This window comes from Spinacia oleracea, chromosome 6 (genome assembly GCF_020520425.1).
Source record: "Spinacia oleracea cultivar Varoflay chromosome 6, BTI_SOV_V1, whole genome shotgun sequence".
NCBI lineage: Eukaryota > Viridiplantae > Streptophyta > Magnoliopsida > Caryophyllales > Amaranthaceae > Spinacia > Spinacia oleracea.
Window position 1 is genome coordinate 20,968,861 of NC_079492.1, and position 21,567 is coordinate 20,990,427.

Below are 21,567 nucleotides of genomic sequence, written 5' to 3' on the forward strand. Positions count from 1 at the left end.
TCATTTTGCCAAGTAAACATGATTCGCATTTACCATAATTCTCTAAGTCAAATGGTTCTAGAATTCCTTCCTTTTGAAGTCTTTCTAAGCGTTTCAAGTTTATATTGCCTAATCGACAATGCCACAGATAGGTGAGATCTGAATCATCCTTTTTGGCCTTTTTGGTATTTATGTTATATACTTGTTTGTCGTGATCTAATAAATAAAGTCCATTGACTAATCTAGCAGATCCATAAAACATCTCTTTAAAATAAAACGAACAACTATTGTCTTTTATTAAAAAGGAAAATCCCTTAGCATCTAAGCAAGAAACTGAAATGATGTTTTTAGTAAGACTTGGAACATGGAAACATTCTTCCAGTTCCAAAACTAGCCCGGAGGGCAACGACAAAAAGTAAGTTCCTACAGCTAATGCAGCAATTCGTGCTCCATTTCCCACTCGTAGGTCGACTTCACCCTTGCTTAACTTTCTACTTCTTCTTAGTCCCTGTGGATTGGAAAATAAGTGTGAGCCACAACCTGTATCTAATACCCAAGAAGTTGAATTAGCAAGTATACAGTCTATAACGAAAATACCTAAAGATGGAACGACTGTTCCGTTCTTCTGATCTTCCTTTAGCTTTGGACATTCTCTTTTGTAATGGCCTATTCCATCACAATAAAGACAGCTTGATGTGGACTTGTCCTGCTTTGATTTAGCATTGCCCTTGGACTTTCCACCTTTCTTGAACGGTCTCCTTCTAGCCTTGAGTAAATCTTTGGCTTCACAGTCCAATATTATTTCAGCCTTTCTGACAAGGTGAACAAATTCTGCAACTGTTTCTTCTCTTGGTTCACTTAGGTATAGTTGCTTGAAGCGACCAAACCCACTGTGTAGTGAATTGAGCAAGATAGAGACTGCCATCCTTTCGCTTATTGGTGTTCCTAGTAGACTTAGGCGATCAAAGTATGAACACATAAGATCCACATGGAACCTCAGTGGGACGCCTACCCTCTGTTTAGTGCGAAGGAGTTGAACATGTGTTTCTTGGACCTCCATCCTATAACACCTGTTGGGAGAACTAACCTTTAGACCAGACATTGATTCAATCAACTCATGGACGTTCAGGTCCCTGTACTCCGTACTTCCACGACAGATATCCCTCAGATTCTTGATGAGCGTAAAAGGTTCATAGGCTACAAACCTTTTAGCCCAATCATCAGGGATATTGTTCAGCATGAGACTCATAACCTTTTTGAGATCCGCATCCCAGGCGTAAAATCTCTCAGGGGTCATGTCTCTGGCATAGTAGCTTGGCATGGGATGTGACAGTACATACTCAAGTCCATTGAGTTTGACTATTTCAACTAGCTTAGCTTCCCATTCAAGAAAATTTGCCAGGTTCAGCTTGACCATAAGCTCAGAACCCATGATGATGTTTTGATTGTTGTTTTCCATATTAAAACTACAATTGAAAAGAATAAACAAATAAATAACCATTCACAGTTTCTCTTAATAAACTTAAATTCTAGCATACATGCATAATTCAATGTTTATTAAGCATTTTATTCAAGTTATGTGTTCCGGCAGGTGTGAATAAAATGATTCCAAGATCCTAAAATCATTGAAGAACTAAGCACAGTTTGTCGACTTAATCCTAGAACATCTTAGGTAAGCAAAAGCCTTTTGCTAATAGTCTAGAAACTATTCTTGGTTGATAGGTACGTCTAAGAACTTATTAGGTAAACCTATCGATTTTGCCACGACATAAAAGGACTCCTTACTTATATCGTTGAGTTTCACCAAAACTAACATGTACTCACAATTATTTGTGTACCTTGCCCCTTTAGGACCAATAAGTAACACCTCGCTGAGCGAAAACTATTACTAGATTGATGTAAAGGATATCCAAGCAAGTGTATATTTTGGCATGGCACCTTTTAACTCAATTTTTTAAGTTTGGAACTTAAGGCTCTTACTATGTTGGTTAGATTTTAAGTGAACTAAAATCCTTAATCATGCAACATAATCAAGCCACAATCTTATGCATAATTAAGACATATTTAAAGCAATAAATAACTTAAAGCATGCATAAAATAAATGTGATCTAGTATGGCCCGACTTCATCTTGAAGCTTTGACTTCAAAGTCCGTCTTGAAAATCTCCGTGGGAGGCACCATTTTCTTCAAATAGGATAAGCTATAATTAAAACTAATTACAACTATTTGATGGTACGCAGACCATATTTGAATTTGAAAAACAACTTTGGTACTTCAGACCAATTACATTCAAATTAATGGTACGCAGACCATATTTTCTATCCTATTTGGGCCATACTAGTCACTTCATAACCTGCAAAACAGTACATATACAATATATACCATTCACCCATTCATTATCATGAATGGCCCACATAGCTGGTTAGTTAAACACATTATGCATCACGTAAATATTTGCAGCAATTAATCAAGGGCACCAATAATCTACCAATTATTCAGTCCTTATTAATTCTAATCAAGTTGTTTTAACCTTAAGGATTTGTAGACCTAATCAAGAGTTTATGACTAAAAGGGCTCCCACTTAAACCAATAAATTCATATGCTTTACTAATTTTAAACATAAAAATGTATTTCAAGTCTAGCCGGAAACATACAAATTTAATTAAAATTTAAAGCTCATATAAATTTATAATTGAATCCAAAAAGTTTAATTTAATTTCAGTCGTATTTAAATTAATTCATGATTTTAATTTTAGTAAAATAATTAGAATAAATAAAATTTATTATAATTACAATATTCAAAATTAAAATCCAAGAAAATAATTTAAATTATTAATTTTAAAATTAATTAAAATTACGTAAACTGAAAAATTTCAAATTAAACATTCAAAACGATCTAATCGCAACGCAAACACCCTACGCATCGCACGCCCATGGGCCGCACGCACACAGCCATTGCTGGCCATGTGCGCGCAGCCCATGCGCTCGTCGCATAGCTGCTGCATCTTCCATCGCAAGCCATCGCACGCTGTGGTGCTCGCTGCGCGCGCGCCAGCGCTCGTCGCACGCGAGCCATCGCTCGCTGTGCGCGCTCGCCAGCGCTCGCTGCGCGCGCTCCGTTGCTCGCTGTGCGCGCGACCCATTGCTCGTTGTGCGCGCGAGCCATCGCTCGCTGTGCGCGATCAATTCCGCGCGATCAACGCTGGGCGCAGCGCTCGTAGCACGCGAGCTTGCGCTCGCTGCGAGCGAGGCTGCGCGCGCTTGCGCGAGGCAGTGCGCGTTGTGGCGCAGCTCGCTTGCTGCCCACACGCGACTGCCATGGCTTGCCTTTCGCCCATGCCCATTCGTCCATAGCTCGTGGCCCACGACACAAGGCAGGGCTGCTGCCTTGTGCTCGTGCACCATGCCTTGCTCATTGCATTCGTGCCGCACGGGCGACGAGCTCCCTTGCTCGTCGTCGCATGCCCGCACTATACAACACCCCTTAAGGGTAACACGAAGCGTCCATTGCTTTGTGCGTGCAAGTTATATGAACGAATCGCATAAAAATTTAAAATTTATATTTAAAATTAATGACAAATTAATAAATAATATTAATTTCATAATTTTAGGGCGAAAAATCGAAAATTTATTATTTAATTGATTTCCGATTGTCATGGATTCAAGTCTAGGTCATAAAAATTTAAAATTTATCATAAATTTACAATTTTTATGGTGGTTTTTAATCATAGGTTTCTAATTAAATTATAATTAATTATGAAAATCAAATTAATTCTAAATTATTCTAATTTTCAACAAATTAATCATAATTACAAATTAGATTGCATAATTAACAAGGCTAGGCATTCAAACTTGTTAAACATATACAGTAGGTCAATCAAAAATTCAAGATTTATCAACAAGAATCGTAAATATTTAATTTAACATCTTAAATTTACGAAATTTTGCATTCGAAAAACTAAAACCTTCGAAAAGTCATAGTTAGGCTTCGAATTTGAGAATTCTGGTTTCGGCAGAAAATTACTATTTTTGTCAAAATTTTAGAATGCCTTTTACATGCGGAATTGACACAAAAATCACTCGATTTGGATGAGTAACTAAGAAACTGCCGAAAAACTGCGTACGTATAATTAAATAAACGCAATTTGCAATTAATTAACAATTACGAAAATTAATCACCCCTTTTAATTCTTGCAAATTTGTAATATTTAACCATGTTCATGCAATTTAGATTATGAAAATAATAAGGGGCTCGTGATACCACTGTTAGGTTATGATACATATGACAATTCATAAATCATGCGGAAACAACCATTAAGCCAGGAATACATATTATTTGCACATAATCATATAGCATAATTTAGATGCATACTCTTTGTTGCGTGCCTTCCCTAGCTGCGCCCGAACCGAACAAGAACAAGTCTTTAGGACTCCAAGTGTCGTCCCTCCGTAGATAGTCCACAGCACGTCCGGATCCGCCTTAAGATTGACCAATTAGAGTCGCCCTTAAGGTACTAGAATTTTCGGCACTCTTAGGTAAGAAATATGGCTGAATTTTTCTCTCAAAACTCACTTTGAATACTTGAATTAATCTCTGAAAATATGTGACCCTAGGCACGTATTTATAGAGTTATGGAAAGGGAATTGGAATCCTAGTAGGACACGAATTAATTAAACTTAGAATCCTACAAGAACTCTAATTAATTAATTTATCCTTTTAGGAATAGGAATTTAATCATATACTAACTCTAATAGTTTTAGGAATCATGCATGAACACAAACTCACACACACACAGCAGCCACGAGGGCCGCCCATGCGTGTGCGTGCGAGCAGCAGCCCACGCAGCGAGGCCATGGCCTTGGCGCGCGCTGGGCCTGCCTTGCGGTGGGCCTGGGCACTGCCTTGGCTGGGCGCGCGTTTGGCTTGCTGGGCGATGGCCTGACTTCGTGCTGGGCCTTCGTCCGGCAGGCCTCGTCCGATGCTAATTCGTACGATACGCTTCCGATTAAATTCCCGGTTCCGGAATTCATTTCCGATACGAACAATATTTAATATTTCCGATTCCGGAATCAATTTCCGTTTCGAACAAATATTTAATATTTCCGTTTCCGGAATTATTTTCCGATTCCGATAATATTTCCGATTCTGACAATATTTCCGTTTCCGGCAATATTTCCGATTCTGGCAATATTTCCATTACCGATAATATTTTCCGATACGTACCATGTTTCCGTTTCCGGCAACATCTACGACTTGGATAATATTTATATTTCCGATACGATCCATATTTCCGTTTCCGGCAATATCATCGTTTCCGGAGTATTCATTTCTTGCCTGTGACGATCTCAGCTCCCACTGAAACCAAGATCCGTCGATTCCGAATATCCATAGATGGAGTATCTAATGCCATTAAATACTTGATCCGTTTACGTACTATTTGTGTGACCCTACGGGTTCAGTCAAGAGTAAGCTGTGGATTAATATCATTAATTCCACTTGAACTGAAGCGGCCTCTAGCTAGGCATTCAGTTCACTTGATCTCACTGAATTATTAACTTGTTAATTAATACTGAACCGCATTTATTAGACTTAACATAGAATGCATACTTGGACCAAGGGCATTATTTCCTTCAGTGTCGTCCCTCCGTAGAAAGTCCACAGCACGTCCGGATCCACCTTAAGATTGACCAACTAGAATCGCCCTTAAGGTACTATTATTTTCGGCTAAACAAGGCAAGAGTTTTGACTGATTTTTCTGCTTAAAAATCCTAGCTTTGAATACTTGAAATCTCGCGTATAAATTTGTGACCCTAGGCACATATTTATAGAGTATGGAAAAGGATTTAGAATCCTATTAGAATACCAATTAGTTTAATTAGAATCCCTTTAGGACTCTATTAAATAAATTCTATCTACTAGGATTATGATTTAATCATAGAACGAATTCCAATAGCTTTAGGATTCCTATCGCACACAACCACACACGAGCACGAGCACCGCACAGCCCGCGCAAGCCTCTTGGCCCACGCGAGCTTCACGCTCGCAGCCCACAAAGCTCGCGCGCGCGCCATGCGCTGGGCCTGGCCTTGCGCTGGGCCTGGCAAGGCTTTGGCGTGTGTGTTGGGCGCTTGGCTTGCTGGGCGCGGGCCTGGCTTCGTGTTGGGCCTTCGTCTAGCAAGTCTCGTTCGATGCTAATTCGTACGATGCCCTTCCGATTAAATTCCCGATTCCGGAATTCATTTCCGATACGAACAATATTTAACATTTCCGATTCCGGAATTAATTTCCGTTTCGAACAAATATTTAATATTTCCGTTTCCGGAATTATTTTCCGATTCCGATAATATTTCCGATTCTGACAATATTTCCGTTTTCGGCAATATTTCCGATTCCGGCAATATTTCCATTTCCGATAATATTTTTCGATACGTACCATGTTTCCGTTTCCGGCAACATCTACGACTTGGATAATATTTATATTTCCGATACGATCCATATTTCCGTTTCCGGCAATATCATCGTTTCCGAATTATTCATTTACTTGCCTTTGACGATCTTAGCTCCCACTGAAACCAAGATCCGTCGATTCCGAATGTCCATAGATAGAGTATTTAATGTCACTAAATACTTGATCCGTTTACGTACTATTTGTGTGACCCTACGGGTTTAGTCAAGAGTAAGCTGTGGATTAATATCATTAATTCCACTTGAACTGAAGCGGCCTCTAGCTAGGCATTCAGCTCACTTGATCTCACTGAATTATTAACTTGTTAATTAATACTGAACTGCATTTATTAGACTTAACATTAAATGCATATTTGGACCAAGGACATTATTTCCTTCACTGTGGACTATCTACGGAGGGACAACACTTGTAGTCCTAAAGACTTGCTCTTGTTCGGTTCGGGCGCAGCTAGGGAGGGCACGCTACAAAGTGTATGCATCTGAATTATGTTAAATGATTATGTGTAAATAATATGTTTCCTGGCATTAAGGTTTTCCGCATGATTTATGTTTTGTCATATGTATCATAACCTAACTGTGGTATCACGAGCCTCTTATTATTTACATAATCTAAATTGCATGAACATGGTTAAATTTTACAAATTTGCAAGGAATTAAAAGGGGTGATTATTTTTCGTAATTAATTGCAAATTGCGTTTATTTAATTATACGTACGCAGTTTTTCGGCAGAATATTCGTTACTCAACCAAATCGAGTGATTTTTGTATCAATTTCGCATGTAAAAGGCATTCTAAAATTTTGACAAAAACATTATTTTTCGGCCGAACCCAGAATTCCCAAATTCGAAGCCTAACTATGACTTTTTGGAGGTTTTAGTTTTTCGAACGCAAAAGTTTGTAAATTTAAGATGTTAAATTGAATATTTGCGATTCTTGTTGATAAATCTTGAGTTTTTGATTGACCTACAGTATATGTTTAACAATTATGAATGCCTAGACTTCTTAATTATACAACCTAATTCGTAATTATGATTAATTTGTTGAAATTCGAATAATTTAGAATTGATTTGTTTTTCATAATTAATTAATAATTTAATTAGGTATCCATGATTAAAATCCACCATAAAAATTGTTAATTTATGTTAAATTTCAAATTTTTATGACCTAGATTTGAACCCATGTTAATCGGAAATTAATTGAATAATAAATTTTCGATTTTTTGCCCTAAAATTATGAAATTAATATGTTTTATTAATTTGTCATTAATTTTAAATTAAAAATTTTAAATTTTTATGAAAACGCCCATAAAAGTTGCACGCAAAAAGCAATGGAAGCTACGTGTTACCCTAAAGGGGTGTTGTATAGTGCGGGCACGCGACGACGAGCAAGGGAGCTCATCTCCCGTGCGGTACGAATGCAGCGAGCAACGAGCTATGCGGCACGCAAGGATCTACGCCTAGGCGTGCGTGCAAGGCGATGGGCGAGGGCTATGGGCACACAGCAACAAGTGAGATGCGTGTGGGCAGCAGCGCTGCGCCACGACGCACCAAGCCTGCCGCAAGGTAGGCAGCCACGACACAACACCTAGCTGTGCGCAGCGTGGCCCTTGAGGCTGCGTGTGTGCGTGGCCATGGGGCGTGTGTGCGGTGTCGCTGTGCGGGCAATGTGCAACGATCAATGGCACGGGGCAATGGGCCTCGTAGCTCGGTGGGGCTTGGGCGCAAGCCCAAGTGCCTCGTCTTGCAAACTATTGATGCGTTTAAGTTTTAATTTTAAATTTTCAGTTCGGAAATAATTTTAATTAATTTTAAAATTGATAATTTAAATTATTTTCTCGCATTTTAATTTTGAATATTATAATTATTATAAATTTTATTTATACTAATTATTTTACTAAAATTAAACCTTGAATTAATTTAAATTGGTTAAATCAACTGAAAAATAAATTAAATAAATGGATTCGATTATAATTTTATATGAGCTTTAAATTTTAATTAAATTTGTATGTTTCAAGTTAGACTAGAAATACATTTTTATGTTTAAAATTAGTAAAGCATACAAAGTTATTGGTTTAAGTGGGAGAAATTTTAGTCATAAACTCTTGATTAGGTCTACAAATCCTTTAAGGTTAAACAACTTGATTAGAATTAATAAGGACTGAATAATTGGTAGATTATTGGTGCCCTTGATTAATTGCTGCAAATATTTATGTGATGCATAACGTGTTTTACTAACCAGCTATGTGGGCCATTCATGATAATGAATGGGTGAATGGTATATATTGTATATGTACTGTTTTGCAGGTTATGATGTGACTAGTATGGCCCAAATAGGATAGAAAATATGGTCTACGTACCATTAATTTGAATGTAATTGGTCTAATGCACCAAATTTGTTTTTTAATTCAAATATGGTCTGCGTACCATCAAATAGTTGTAATTATAGCTGATCCTGTTTGAAGAAAATGGCGCCTCCCACGGTGAAATTCAAGACGAAGTTTCCAATCCATTTTCAAGACGGACTTTGAAGTTGAAGCTTCAAGATGAAGTCGGGCCATACTAGATCACATTTATCTTATGCATGCTTTAAGTTATTTATTGCTTTTAAATATGTCTTAAATATGCATGAGACTGTGGCTTGACTATGTTGCATGATTAAGGATTTTAGTTCACTTAAAATCTAACCAACATAGTAAGAGCCTTAAGTTCCAAACTTAAAAATTGAGTTAAAAGGTGCCATTCCAAAATAACACTTACTTGGATAACCTTTACATCAATCTAGTAATAGTTTTACGCTCAGCGAGGTGTTACTTATTGATCCTAGCTAAAGGGGTAAGGTACACAAATAATTGTGAGTACATGTTAGTTTTGGTGAAACTCAACGATATAAGTAAGGAGTCCTTTTATGTCGTGGCAAAATCGATAGGTTTACCTAATAAGTTCTTAGACGTACCTATCAACCAAGAGTAGTTTCTAGACTATTAGCAAAAGGCTTTTGCTTACCTAAAAGATTTTAGAATTGAGTCTAAATACATAATGTGCTTAATTCTTCAATGGGTTTTAGGGTCTTGGAATCATTTTATTCACACCTGCCGGAACACATAACTTGAATAAAATGCTTAATGAACATTATATTATGCATGTATTCTAGAATTTAAGTTTATTAAGAGAAACTGTGAATGATTATTTATTTGTTTATTCTTTTTCAATTGTAGTTTTAATTATGGCAAACAACAATTCATTCAACATTTGATCAATTCTCGAAAAGGAGAAGTATCCTTGACTGGCAAAGGAACTTGAAAATAGTTCTTATGCAGGAAGGAAAAGAGTATGTCCTGGAAGAGGCGATGCCCGAAGCCGCAGGCAAAGGGGTCACTCAGGCAGCCCTAAATCGTTGGATTGATGCCAACAAGGATGTGAAATGTCTAATGCTTGCAACCATGGGTGTAGATCTGCAGAAAACGTTCATCAACTCAGATGCTTTCACGATCATCAGTGAGTTAAAGAACATGTTCCAAGATCTGGCTCGAGTCGAAAGGTTCGAGACCCATAGGCAAATTCTTGAGACCAAGCTTAAGAAAGGCGAGCACGTAAGTCCACATGTTCTCAAAATGATTGGACTCATTGAGAATATGAGTCGGCTGGATCAGCAGTTCTCTCAGGAAATGGCTGTAGACACCATCCTCCATTCTCTTCATAGAGGGTATGATCAGTTCAAGCTGAACTACAATATGAATAGTCTGGACAAAACGCTCACTGGGCTTCACGGTATGCTGAAGACCGCTGAAAAGACGCTCAAAAGGTGATAAGCAAGATGTGCTTATGGTGCGTGGGGGTAAGTTCAAGAAATCTGGAAAGAAGAGGAATGCTAAGAAAGGTGGCAACAAGGCCAGCCCAACTAAGCAAACTGGCGCCAAGTCTGAAAAGAGGAAGGTCAGTCAACCCAGTTCTGAATCCGAATGCTTCTATTGCAAGAAGAAGGGGTATTGGAAGAGAGATTGCTTGAAGCAAAAGGAAGATCAGAAGAACGGAACAGTCGTTCCATCTTCAGGTATTTTCGTTATAGACTGTATACTTGCTAATTCAACTTCTTGGATATTAGATACAGGTTGTGGCTCACACTTATGTTCCAATCCAAAGGGACTAAGAAGAATTAGAAGGTTAAGCAAGGGTGAAGTCGACCTACGAGTGGGAAATGGAGCACGGATTGCTGCATTAGCTGTAGGAACTTATTATTTGTCGTTGCCCTCTGGGCTAGTTTTGGAACTGGAAGAGTGTTTCCATGTTCCAAGTCTTACTAAAAACATCATTTCTGTTTCTTGCTTAGATGCTAAGGGATTTTCCTTTTTAATAAAAGACAATAGTTGTTCGTTTTATTTTAAAGAGATGTTTTATGGATCTGCTAGATTAGTCAATGGACTTTATTTATTAGATCACGACAAACAAGTTTATAACATAAATACCAAAAAGGCCAAAAAGGATGATTCAGATCTCACCTATCTGTGGCATTGTCGATTAGGCCATATTAACTTGAAGTGCATAGAAAGACTTCAAAAGGAAGGAATTCTAGAACCATTTGACTTAGAGGATTATGGTAAGTGCGAATCATGTTTACTTGGCAAAATGACAAAGCAACCTTTCTCTAAAGTTGGAGAAAGAGCAACTGAACTATTGAGTTTAATCCATACAGATGTATGTGGACCAATGAGTACAAATGCTAGAGGTGGTTTCAGCTACTTTATCACTTTCACTGATGACTTCAGTAGATATGGTTATGTCTACCTAATGAAGCATAAGTCTGAATCCTTTGACAAATTCAAGGAATTTCAGAGTGAAGTAGAGAATCAATTAGGAAAGAAGATTAAGGCACTGCGGTCTGATAGAGGCGGTGAATATCTGAGCTATGAATTTGATAACCATCTGAAAGAATGTGGAATTCTATCAGAATTGACTCCTCCTGGAACACCACAATGGAACGGTGTGTCGGAACGGAGGAACAGAACCTTGCTAGACATGGTTAGATCAATGATGGGTCAGGCCGAACTTCCAATAGAATTTTGGGGACATGCACTAAATACAGCCGCACTCACTATAAATAAAGCTCCGTCTAAAGCTGTTGAAAAGACTCCATATGAGTTATGGTTTGGAAAGCTTCCAAATGTGTCTTTTCTTAAGATTTGGGGATGTGAAGTATACGTCAAACGATTAATTTCAGACAAACTTCATCCAAAATCTGAAAAATGTATCCTTGTGGGCTATCCAAAGGAAACAAAGGGGTATTACTTCTACAATACATCTGAGAACAAGGTGTTTGTTGCTCGAGATGATATCTTTTTGGAAAAGAATCACATTTCCAAAATGACAAGTGGGAGAAAAGTAGACCTCGAAGAAATTCGAGTCGAACAACAAACTCTAGAGAATGCTCAAGAATGACATTCAGGATGAAACTCAGAGATCTTTAGAAGTATCTGGTGAGAATCATGGACAATCTAGAAATGTAACCCCGCGTAGATCGCAAAGATATAGATCTCAAGCGGAAAGGTACTTAGGTATTTTGACGAACGAGAGCTATGATGTTCTATTACTTGAAAGTGATGAACCTGCGACTTACAAACAAGCTATGACGAGCTCAGCTCCAAGCAATGGCAAGAAGCCATGCAATCTGAATTAGACTCCATGTCAGAAAACCAAGTATGGGATTTGGTCGATTTGCCAGATGGCTACCAAGCCATTGGAAGCAAATGGGTTTTCAAACTGAAAAAGGACAAGGATGGAAAACTTGAAGTTTTCAAAGCTAGATTGGTTGCAAAAGGTTACAGGCAAGTCCACGGTGTGGATTACGATGAAACCTTTTCACCAGTTGCAATGCTAATGTCTATTCGGATAATGTTAGCAATCGCTGCATATTACAATTACGAAATATGGCAGATGGATGTCAAAACCGCTTTCTTAAAGGGCGTTTTAACAGAAACTGTGTTTATGACACAGCCTGGGGGTTTTGAGGATCCAAAGAATGCTAAAAAGGTATGCAAGCTAAAGAAATCAATCTACGGATTGAAGCAGGCATCCAAGAGCTGGAATATACGTTTTGATGACGCAGTCAGTGACTTTGGTTTCATCAAGAACGCAGACGAATCTTGTGTATACAAGAAGGTCAGTGGGAGCAAAATTGCTTTTCTAGTATTATATGTCGACGACATATTACTTATCGGAAATGACATTCCTATGTTGAACTCTGTCAAGATTTGGCTTGGGAAATGTTTTTCGATGAAGGATCTAGGAGAAGCACAGTACATATTGGGCATCAAGATTTACAGAGATAGATCTAAAAAGATGATTGGACTTAGTCAAAGCACTTATATCAATAAGGTGCTTGAAAGGTTCAAGATGGCAGACTCTAAGCGAGGCTACCTACCCATGTTTCATGGAATGACTCTAAGCAAGACTCAGTGCCCAAAAACATTCGATGAGCGTAGACGAATGAGTGGGATTCCATACGCATCATTGATTGGTTCAATAATGTATGCTATGATATGTACACGCCCGGATGTTGCGTATGCACTCAGTGCTACGAGCAGATTGGACTACTGCCAAGAACATTCTGAAGTACCTGAAAAGGCACAAAGATGACTTCCTGGTCTATGGTGGAGATGATGAATTAATTGTTAAAGGCTATACGGACGCAAGTTTCCAAACCGACAAAGATGATTTCAGATCACAGTCTGGGTTTGTCTTCTACCTCAACGGAGGTGCAGTAAGCTGGAAAAGTGCTAAGCAAAGCACCATTGCGGATTCTACAACTGAAGCTGAGTACATTGCTGCACATGAAGCAGCAAAGGAAGCGATATGGCTAAGGAAGTTCATAGGTGAACTTGGTGTAGTCCCCTCCATTAAAGGACCAATAGCTCTATATTGTGATAATAGCGGAGCTATTGCAAAGGCAAAGGAGCCTAGACACCACTAAAGAGTCAAGCATGTACTTCGTAGATTTCACCTTCTACGAGAGTTCGTTGAAAGAAAAGAAGTCGAGATAAGCAAGATTGGAACTGATGACAACATATCAGATCCATTTACTAAACCTCTGCTGCAGGCGAAGCACAACTCGCATACTGTAGCGTTGGGAATCAAGCATATTGGAGAATGGCTTTGATGTCCTTATTTAATGTTTTAAAGTTTTAGAGTTTAATTCTTTGTAAAACATTATTGGTTAATCATTGACAATAAATGAATAGAATTCATTTTTCCATTTAATTTGTGGTTTATTAAATGATGAGTCCCTTCAATTTGACGAAATATTCAAGATAGACTGTCAGGACCAGTCCTGTGACTAAGAAATGTCTATCAAGTGAACTTGAATGTCAAAAGTTGAAAATGGTCCCTGGCCGGAGTTTTCTATAAAGATGGACGCATAGAAAACGTTAGACGACTAGAATGCAAGATGACTAGTAGTTCTGTTTCTTAAACTATGTGGACATGGCAATGTCGTAATCATTTGCATAGATACTTACTTTGGGAAGAATAGTATCGGACATACCTATGAAACTTTACTGTAAGAGATGAAAATCTGTCATAAGTAAATTTCATTAAAATTATTAGACACTGAATCCTCAATACCTGAGTGATTTGAGATTACTTGTTTGAGAACTGCTTACTTTGACGTTGACCAACCGTCGCACCGTAAAAGGAGGCTATAAAGGCAATGCTCAGGTAATCACCTATCAAACGAAGTCTAATCTAAAGATCGCAAGATTGGGATTGTCCTCCCATAATCGGGATGAGATGCTTAAAAGTTGTACAAGGCCACTCGGAGAGCTAAAAACTGTAAAATACATGGCCGTGCTCAAATGAATCATAGGCTGTGATTATCTGTTTATTTGATCTGTTGAACTCTGAAACCGAGAAACACCTACGGACGTAATAAGGATGACAACTCTTACCTTATGTTAAAGAGCAAGCATCGAGCGACAAAGGAATTAGGAAATGCACACTTGTCCCTAAGGACAAGTGGGAGACTGAAGGAAATAATTCCCTTGGTCCAAGTATGCATTTAATGATAAGTCTAATAAATGCGGTTCAGTATTAATTGACAAGTTAATAAATTCATTGAGATCAAGTGAGCTGAATGCCTAGCTAGAGGTCGCTTCAGTTCAAGTGGAATTAATGATATTAATCCACAGCTTACTCTTTACTGAACCCGTAGGGTCACACAAATAGTACGTAAACGGATCAAGTATTTAATGGCATTAAATACTCCATCTATGGATATTCGGAATCGACGGATCTTGGTTTCAGTGGGAGCTGAGATCGTCAAAGGCAAGCAAATGAATACTCCGGGAACGATGATATTGCAGGAAACGGAAATATGGATCGTATCGGAAATATAAATATTATCCAAGTCATAGATGTTGCCGGAAACGGAAACATGGTACGTATCGGAAAATATTATTGGAAATGGAAATATTGCCGGAATCGGAAATATTGCCGGAAACGGAAATATTGTCAGAATCGGAAATATTATCGAATTCGGAAAATAATTCCGGAAACGGAAATATTAAATATTTGTTCAAAACGGAAATTTATTCCGGAATCGGAAATGTTAAATATTGTTCGTATCGGAAATGAATTCCGGAATCGGGAATTTAATCGGAAGCATATCGTACGAATTAGCATCGGACGAGGCCTGCCAGACGAAGGCCCAGCACGAAGCCGGGCCATCGCCCAGCAAGCCAAAGCGCAACAAACACACGCCAAGCCTCGACCAGGCCCAGCGCGAAGCCAAGGCCCAGCCAAGGCTTGGGCGCGCATGCGGAGCAAAGGGCTGCGACGAGTGGGCCTTTGCGCTGTGCGCTCGGCGTGGGCCGTAAGGCCTGCGTGCGGGCGTGCGGTGCTTGTGCGCCACTCGTGTGTGTGTTACTCGAATCCTAAAGCTACCGGGATTCGTCATATGATTAAATCTAATCCTAATAGATAAAGTTTATTTAAATAGAGTACTAGGAGGATTCTAATTAAATAAATTTGTATTCTAATAGGATTATAATTCCTTTTCCTTGACACCATAAATAGGTGCCTAGGGTCACAGATTTATACATACAATTGAAGTATTCAAAGGTAAGATTTTGGAGCAAAAATCAGCCAAACACTTGCAACCTATTTAGCCGAAAATCCTAGGAACCTTAAGGGCGATTCTAGTTCGTCAAGCTTAAGGCGGATCCGGACGTGCTGTGGACTATCTACGGAGGGACGACACTTGGAGTCCTAAAGACTTGTTCTTGTTTGGTTCGGGCGCAGCTAGGGAGGGCACGCTACAAAGTGTATGCATCTGAATTATGCTAAATGATTATGTGTAAATAATATGTTTCCTGGCATTAAGGTTTTCCGCATGATTTATGTTTTGTCATATGTATCATAACCTAACAATTTCACCTTTAAAGAAATCTGATTCGGAATTCTCAAACTTCGTAAAATTATATTAAAAAGTTTCGTTTGAAAAGACATATGTGTTGATACCCTCTTGCTAAAAGGGTCACTACTACACTGCTATAACATCTACTCAATTTAACTGCGAGAACCCGTGTTTGATTCTTGACTAGAGCAAAAATAACCAAATTTTAATTGTGACAAACCAATTTATGGGATCATTTTAGCCAATAAAACATCAAACTTAATATTGAATGTTTTTTTTCACCTTTAACTATGATTTTTTTGGTAAATCGTTATCTTTAAGGGGACTATCTGATAATTAATTTACCTCATTATCAAAAAAGAGTTGGTTGTTAAAAATATAATTTATTTTTAAAAAAATTGTATATATATAATACAAATTTTTATGATTACACAAAGGCTTACAATAAAACGTAACGATCCCATAAAATGTTTACCAATCTCCAAATGAAATTTTTATTACCGTATGTCTAAACCTGTAAAATAGTAACATTATCCAAAAATAACAATTCCGTGCGTTGTAAATGAATTATTTAGATCAAACTTCGAACAGTTAGCCTTTAATTACTAAGTTTGGCCAAAATTACACAAGATCATATAACTTTTGAAGAAATTAAATTTAAATAAAAATAAACTCAAGTAAACAAATGTGTAACTCCTAACATTTTCATAAACATCTACTCAGTAAGTTGTTTACTTCTTGTTATAATACAAAATTATGACCCACCACCAAGATTATAAAAGATAGCTAGAACACATGAATGTGTTATAATTTTATCTACGATTATAAAGGATCATTTCACCTTTACATAAATCATATTTAGAATTCTCAAACTCGGTACAATTAGATTAAAAGATTTATGTTTGCAATGACTTATGTGCTGATACCCCTTGCTACAATGGCCACTACTACGCTGTTACAACATCTACTCTAACTGCGCAAACCCGTGTTCGATTCTTCTCAAGAGGATAAATAACTAAATTTTTAATTGCGAAAAACATTTTACGGGATCATTTTAGTCATGAAAAGATCAAAATATTGGATGATTTTTTGGTTACTCGTTTCCTTTATGGGGAATGCATTCATTATTTTTATTGGGAATTAAAGATAATTAATTGCTGATTGTTGGGAACTTAAAACAAATTTGAAATTCAAATTTAAAATTTCAAAACACATTTCAAATTTCAGTTTGAAATTTTCAAAAACAATAAATATTTAAAAATTAAGGTGGTATATTATAAGTGGTGGTGTGTACTTCTATCATCTTCCTACAATCTCGATCACAATGAGCGAGAACATGGTAAAACCATATTTGGGTCCAAAATTTGTATTTGTTGCAAACATGTATGGGGCCGTATGGCACAATTTCAAAATGGATAATGTCAGTATGTCTAATATTTCTGTACAAGTTTGAACTTTCCAACTTCCAAGCTCGGAATTTTAAAAGTAGAAAGTTCAAATAATTACAACTGATTTGACAACTCCGTACTTCAGTCAACTTTCAAAAACAAACTCGACTAGTACACAACTCGTGCTGAGGTTTTCTGAATTTATACTGGGTATACCATTTAAATGGTATATTAGCATTAAAATAATATTATCTGTTATAGTGGGGCAAAAACAGTGAAAAAAGAAAAGGAAAATCCTTATTTCTGTGAGCGCCAAATAAAAAGTTAGAGAGAGAATGAAATTTTCATTTTGCGCCATCAACCAAAACACCAAAAAAACTTGAGCGCCATAACCAAATCAGTGAATTTGAGCGCCATAACCAAATAGTTTCAACAAAAATCAAAACCATTCATAGGTTTCTCTCTCCTCCTTTGTTTTCTCTCTTCATAACCAGAAGTCTCTTCATAACCCGAAGAAACTGTGATTCATATCTTATGATAATGGTCCGGATTTTTATTTTCCGACGTTCTTCCAACCCTAATTTTATCTCCCAGTTTCGCGTTCCGAGTAGCTATATGTCGGCTGACCAGACCGCAATTAGCTCAAGACCTGGTGGTGGTGGAAGCAATCGAGGCCCTCGATTTCTCGGACCCCGATTCGATTCTTCTTCTTCATCGACTTATGCTGCTGCTGCCTCTGACAATCTCCGTCCTCATGGCGCCGCCTCAGTGAAGGTCTGTAAACTTTTTTGGGTCTAGATTTGTTGATTTTAATTGATTTAGCTGTTTTTATGATCTGGGATTTGTTTGTTCTTCGCTTTTGTTAAGTGGGTATTGGTTTTTTTGATCTGGGTTTGTTGTTGTTGATCTGGTTTTGTTTGAACTTTTTGTGTTTTGAATGATGGATTTTTATGCCTTTTATTTTCATGTTAATGTCATAGTGTGTTCGTGTGGGGAAGAATTAAAATTTTTGTTTAATAAGGTTGTTGTAGTGTATTGAGCTGGATTTTCTTGGTTATAGTTTGTATTTTGATAATTGAATTCTGAACTTCGTTAATTTTGGTAATGGAGAGATACATGATAAAGGGAATCCAATTCCAACCTGGGTTTTCTTCCTCCAACTCACACCTGCTTGCAGATTTAACAAATTCAACGTAGCACTAGCAGCCATGGAAATTGGAATGAACAACTCAATTCTTGATTTTTCCGATTTCTGATTGTTTTCTAGAGGAGAGAGAAATGTTTCCCTGTCCTTCTTTCCAGTTCTAATCCTCTCTTCAAAATGTAAACTTGTTATCAAAATTAAATCTAATTAAGAAGTGCCTTCTTCTAGGTTCTAAAAATATTGTTACATGTCTGATTTATATCCACCAGTTTTCAGTGCACACAGGCCCCTTAAGTTTCAAAGGGTAACTTTTTTATAAGAAAAACAAAATGTATGATAAAATCACGCGTCCTTCAGTGTTTTTTTGAACACATCTTTAGGTGAGCTATGAATGAGTCGTATCTCACTCATAAAGAATCCTACAGAAATTTATGTTATACTTTATTGCGCTCATAAGGGAACTTACAAGACATTAATGCTGTTATGTATGTCGAATTGGCTGAGCGAATAATTGGAGCTGTGTTGATTAACATTACACTGGTGTGCTATGCCGTGACTAGCTTAGCACATGTGTTAGGCACTTACGCTCCCCTAATGAAGTGGGTTCGTTTGATTTTATTGTTTGGTTGGTGAATTGTTGAACTATTGTCTGTTCTTTTTGCTGCTGGTGTTGGTGAAGAGTGTTCTTGCTTCTTAATTTCAGTTAGCTTTCTCTTAATATTCTGTTGTTGCTGAGGTAGATTGTTTCTCATCTTGTTAGATTGAATGTTGTTGAAGTTGCAGTGTTTTTTGTGTATAGAGAGCCGCAAAGGGTAATCATGTAGACAAGATTATGTTCAATCTAACCATGAATTGAGTTTCCTTATGCAATCAGATTATGTTATGTTCTAACATTTTTGTTAAACATGAACTTTCTGGGAACATTATCCTTAAAAAACAATAAGGGGTTGTCTTGGTGAATCTTTCTGATGCTTAAATTCCTTGTTCTGTTGTTTCCTTGGTTACAAGCCATGTTTATTTCAATATGGATGTAACAACTATCTTTCAAATTATGACCGTGTAATATACTGAAACTGCTGCAATATCATATAAAATACTGATACCAAATGACAGCCCTCACAATCCAACAGGGAAAGTGTTTGGACTAGACGAGCTGGACATAATCGCTGAAGCTTGCATTATTTCCATAAGACCCATAACATGACTAATCTTCAAGATGACAGTAACAATCCACATTTATACTGGTATTATATATCTTGTTTTTCCAGGTGTATGAATATATAACCTATGATAATGAAAGACACATAGCCCTCGCGTCACTTCCAGGAATGCAAGAGAGAACCATCATCACTTCCTCCTTGTCTAAAACTTATTATGTGACAGGTGATCTCAACTGCCTTCCCATGCTAACCATGTTCCATCCTTTAAACCCTTATTTTCTACTTCGTACTTTATATTTCCTGGATCTAACTCTGCTCTCGTAGGGCATAAAAGGGTAGTGACCTTAAGAGAGGTTGTTGAGTGCCCCTGCATGCATTGCTGGTGCTATAAGAAATATCCACGTAAGGCTTATTACAAGTCACTGAGAGAAGTAAGATTTATATATCTAGTTATCTTTCGGGCCTGCTTATAAAAAAATGCTTATCAGTTTTCATTGATAGTACATGTTCTGTTTCCTAGGACTATGAATTAAGAAGAGACTTCATAACAGAAATGCTCAGTGGTATTGGTTTCCAGGTTGAGTTTAAGCCTCAGGGTTCGTTTTTCATATTCGCCGAGCTACTAGATTGTTGTGAACAAATTTGTATTTGTATTTTTTCTCTCATTCTCCCGTCCTCTGTTTTTTTTAAGGTTCCCAAAAGGAGATTCTATGGGAGACATACATGGACCAATTGATAACTGGAACAGCCCTTCAACTTTTAAGGCGTTATGACAAGAAACCATGAAACTTGCTTGATGATGTATTGTTTCATCTTTACTTATTTTGTACATTCATGAAGAACAATCCATTTACTATCTTGTAAAATGGTATTAAAAATTTATAGTTGAGTACCAAATTCAATTACTATCTTAGAAAATGGTACTGGAATAGTACTAAGTAGCTTGTGACTTTATAAAATGGTATCGGAAATTTGGTACAATTTTCTAACTTATTTCGGTATCAAACGTCATAGTTTGGTACTCACAAGTCAACGTGGTTGCATTTTCTTTAAGTATCAAATATTGTATTTCGGTACTCAAAAGTTAATGTGCAGAAATTAGAAATTTAGAGCTGGGTACCAAATTTATTTACTATCGTGTAAAATGGTATTGTAAATTTGGAGTTGAGCACCAAATAACTTATGATAGTCAATTATCTTGTGTCAAAAACATAAAAGATAATCATACGATAAAAGTCATAATGAATTAAATATGGTGTTCTAAAACATCTACATTATATTATTTATATGCAAATTAAACAAACCATGATTTTAGTCCAATAAATATGATTTTATAAAATATTAGAGCAACATCAGGGGGTCTTATCTTAAGACATTTCTTATATGCCATGTCAGCTTTCCACTAATATTTAATTAATTAAATTTTGTTAAGACTTCTTAAGACTCATCCAAATTTAGTTTTTCACCCCTCAAACTCATTTAAAATATCTCAAATAATATAAGATCTTAATTTTATTAAATTATTTAACTCACATATTGAGTCTTAAATTGAGCCTTAGTTTTTCAAGACTCGATTTAAGACTTTATTAAGATTAACCCACTTCAATGCTAAAAACATATATGTTTTATCTTATGACTAAGTGAGTCATATGCCATGTCAGCAAAATCCAAGTCTTAAGACTTGGTGCTGATGTTGCTCTAATTCAAAACAAAAGCAAAGTATACGATTCAATATGATCTTATAAAATATTACATGACTCGTAAGATAATTATATAAACCAATGTGATATTATAAGATACCTGAACTTTTTATATGACTCGTAATCAAGAAAGTATGATAAATTCATGGTATATGAATCATAATTGTTGTTAGAGGTAGAATAAAAACAAATTTGTTGTTTGCAATTAAAACAATATATGTACGAAATCATTATGCAGAACTGTAAGTTATGATAAATGGTACATCTGCCTATCTCATCTTTATGTCTTTTGTAAAGATGGTATTGTTTATCAATAACACGAGTGTTCC

At 37.0% G+C, this 21,567-nt stretch overlaps 1 protein-coding gene across 1 annotated transcript; it reads left to right on the top strand.

Annotated features, from left to right (window-relative positions):
- Positions 1-17,585: 17,585 nt before the first annotated feature.
- Positions 17,586-20,519, top strand: LOC110800685 (uncharacterized). Its single transcript, XM_022005992.2, has 4 exons — positions 17,586-18,008; positions 19,647-19,761; positions 19,863-19,969; positions 20,059-20,519. The coding sequence occupies exons 1-4, from the start codon at positions 17,769-17,771 to the stop codon at positions 20,272-20,274; spliced, it is 678 nt and encodes a 225-aa protein (XP_021861684.1). The 5' UTR covers positions 17,586-17,768; the 3' UTR covers positions 20,275-20,519.
- Positions 20,520-21,567: the final 1,048 nt, after the last annotated feature.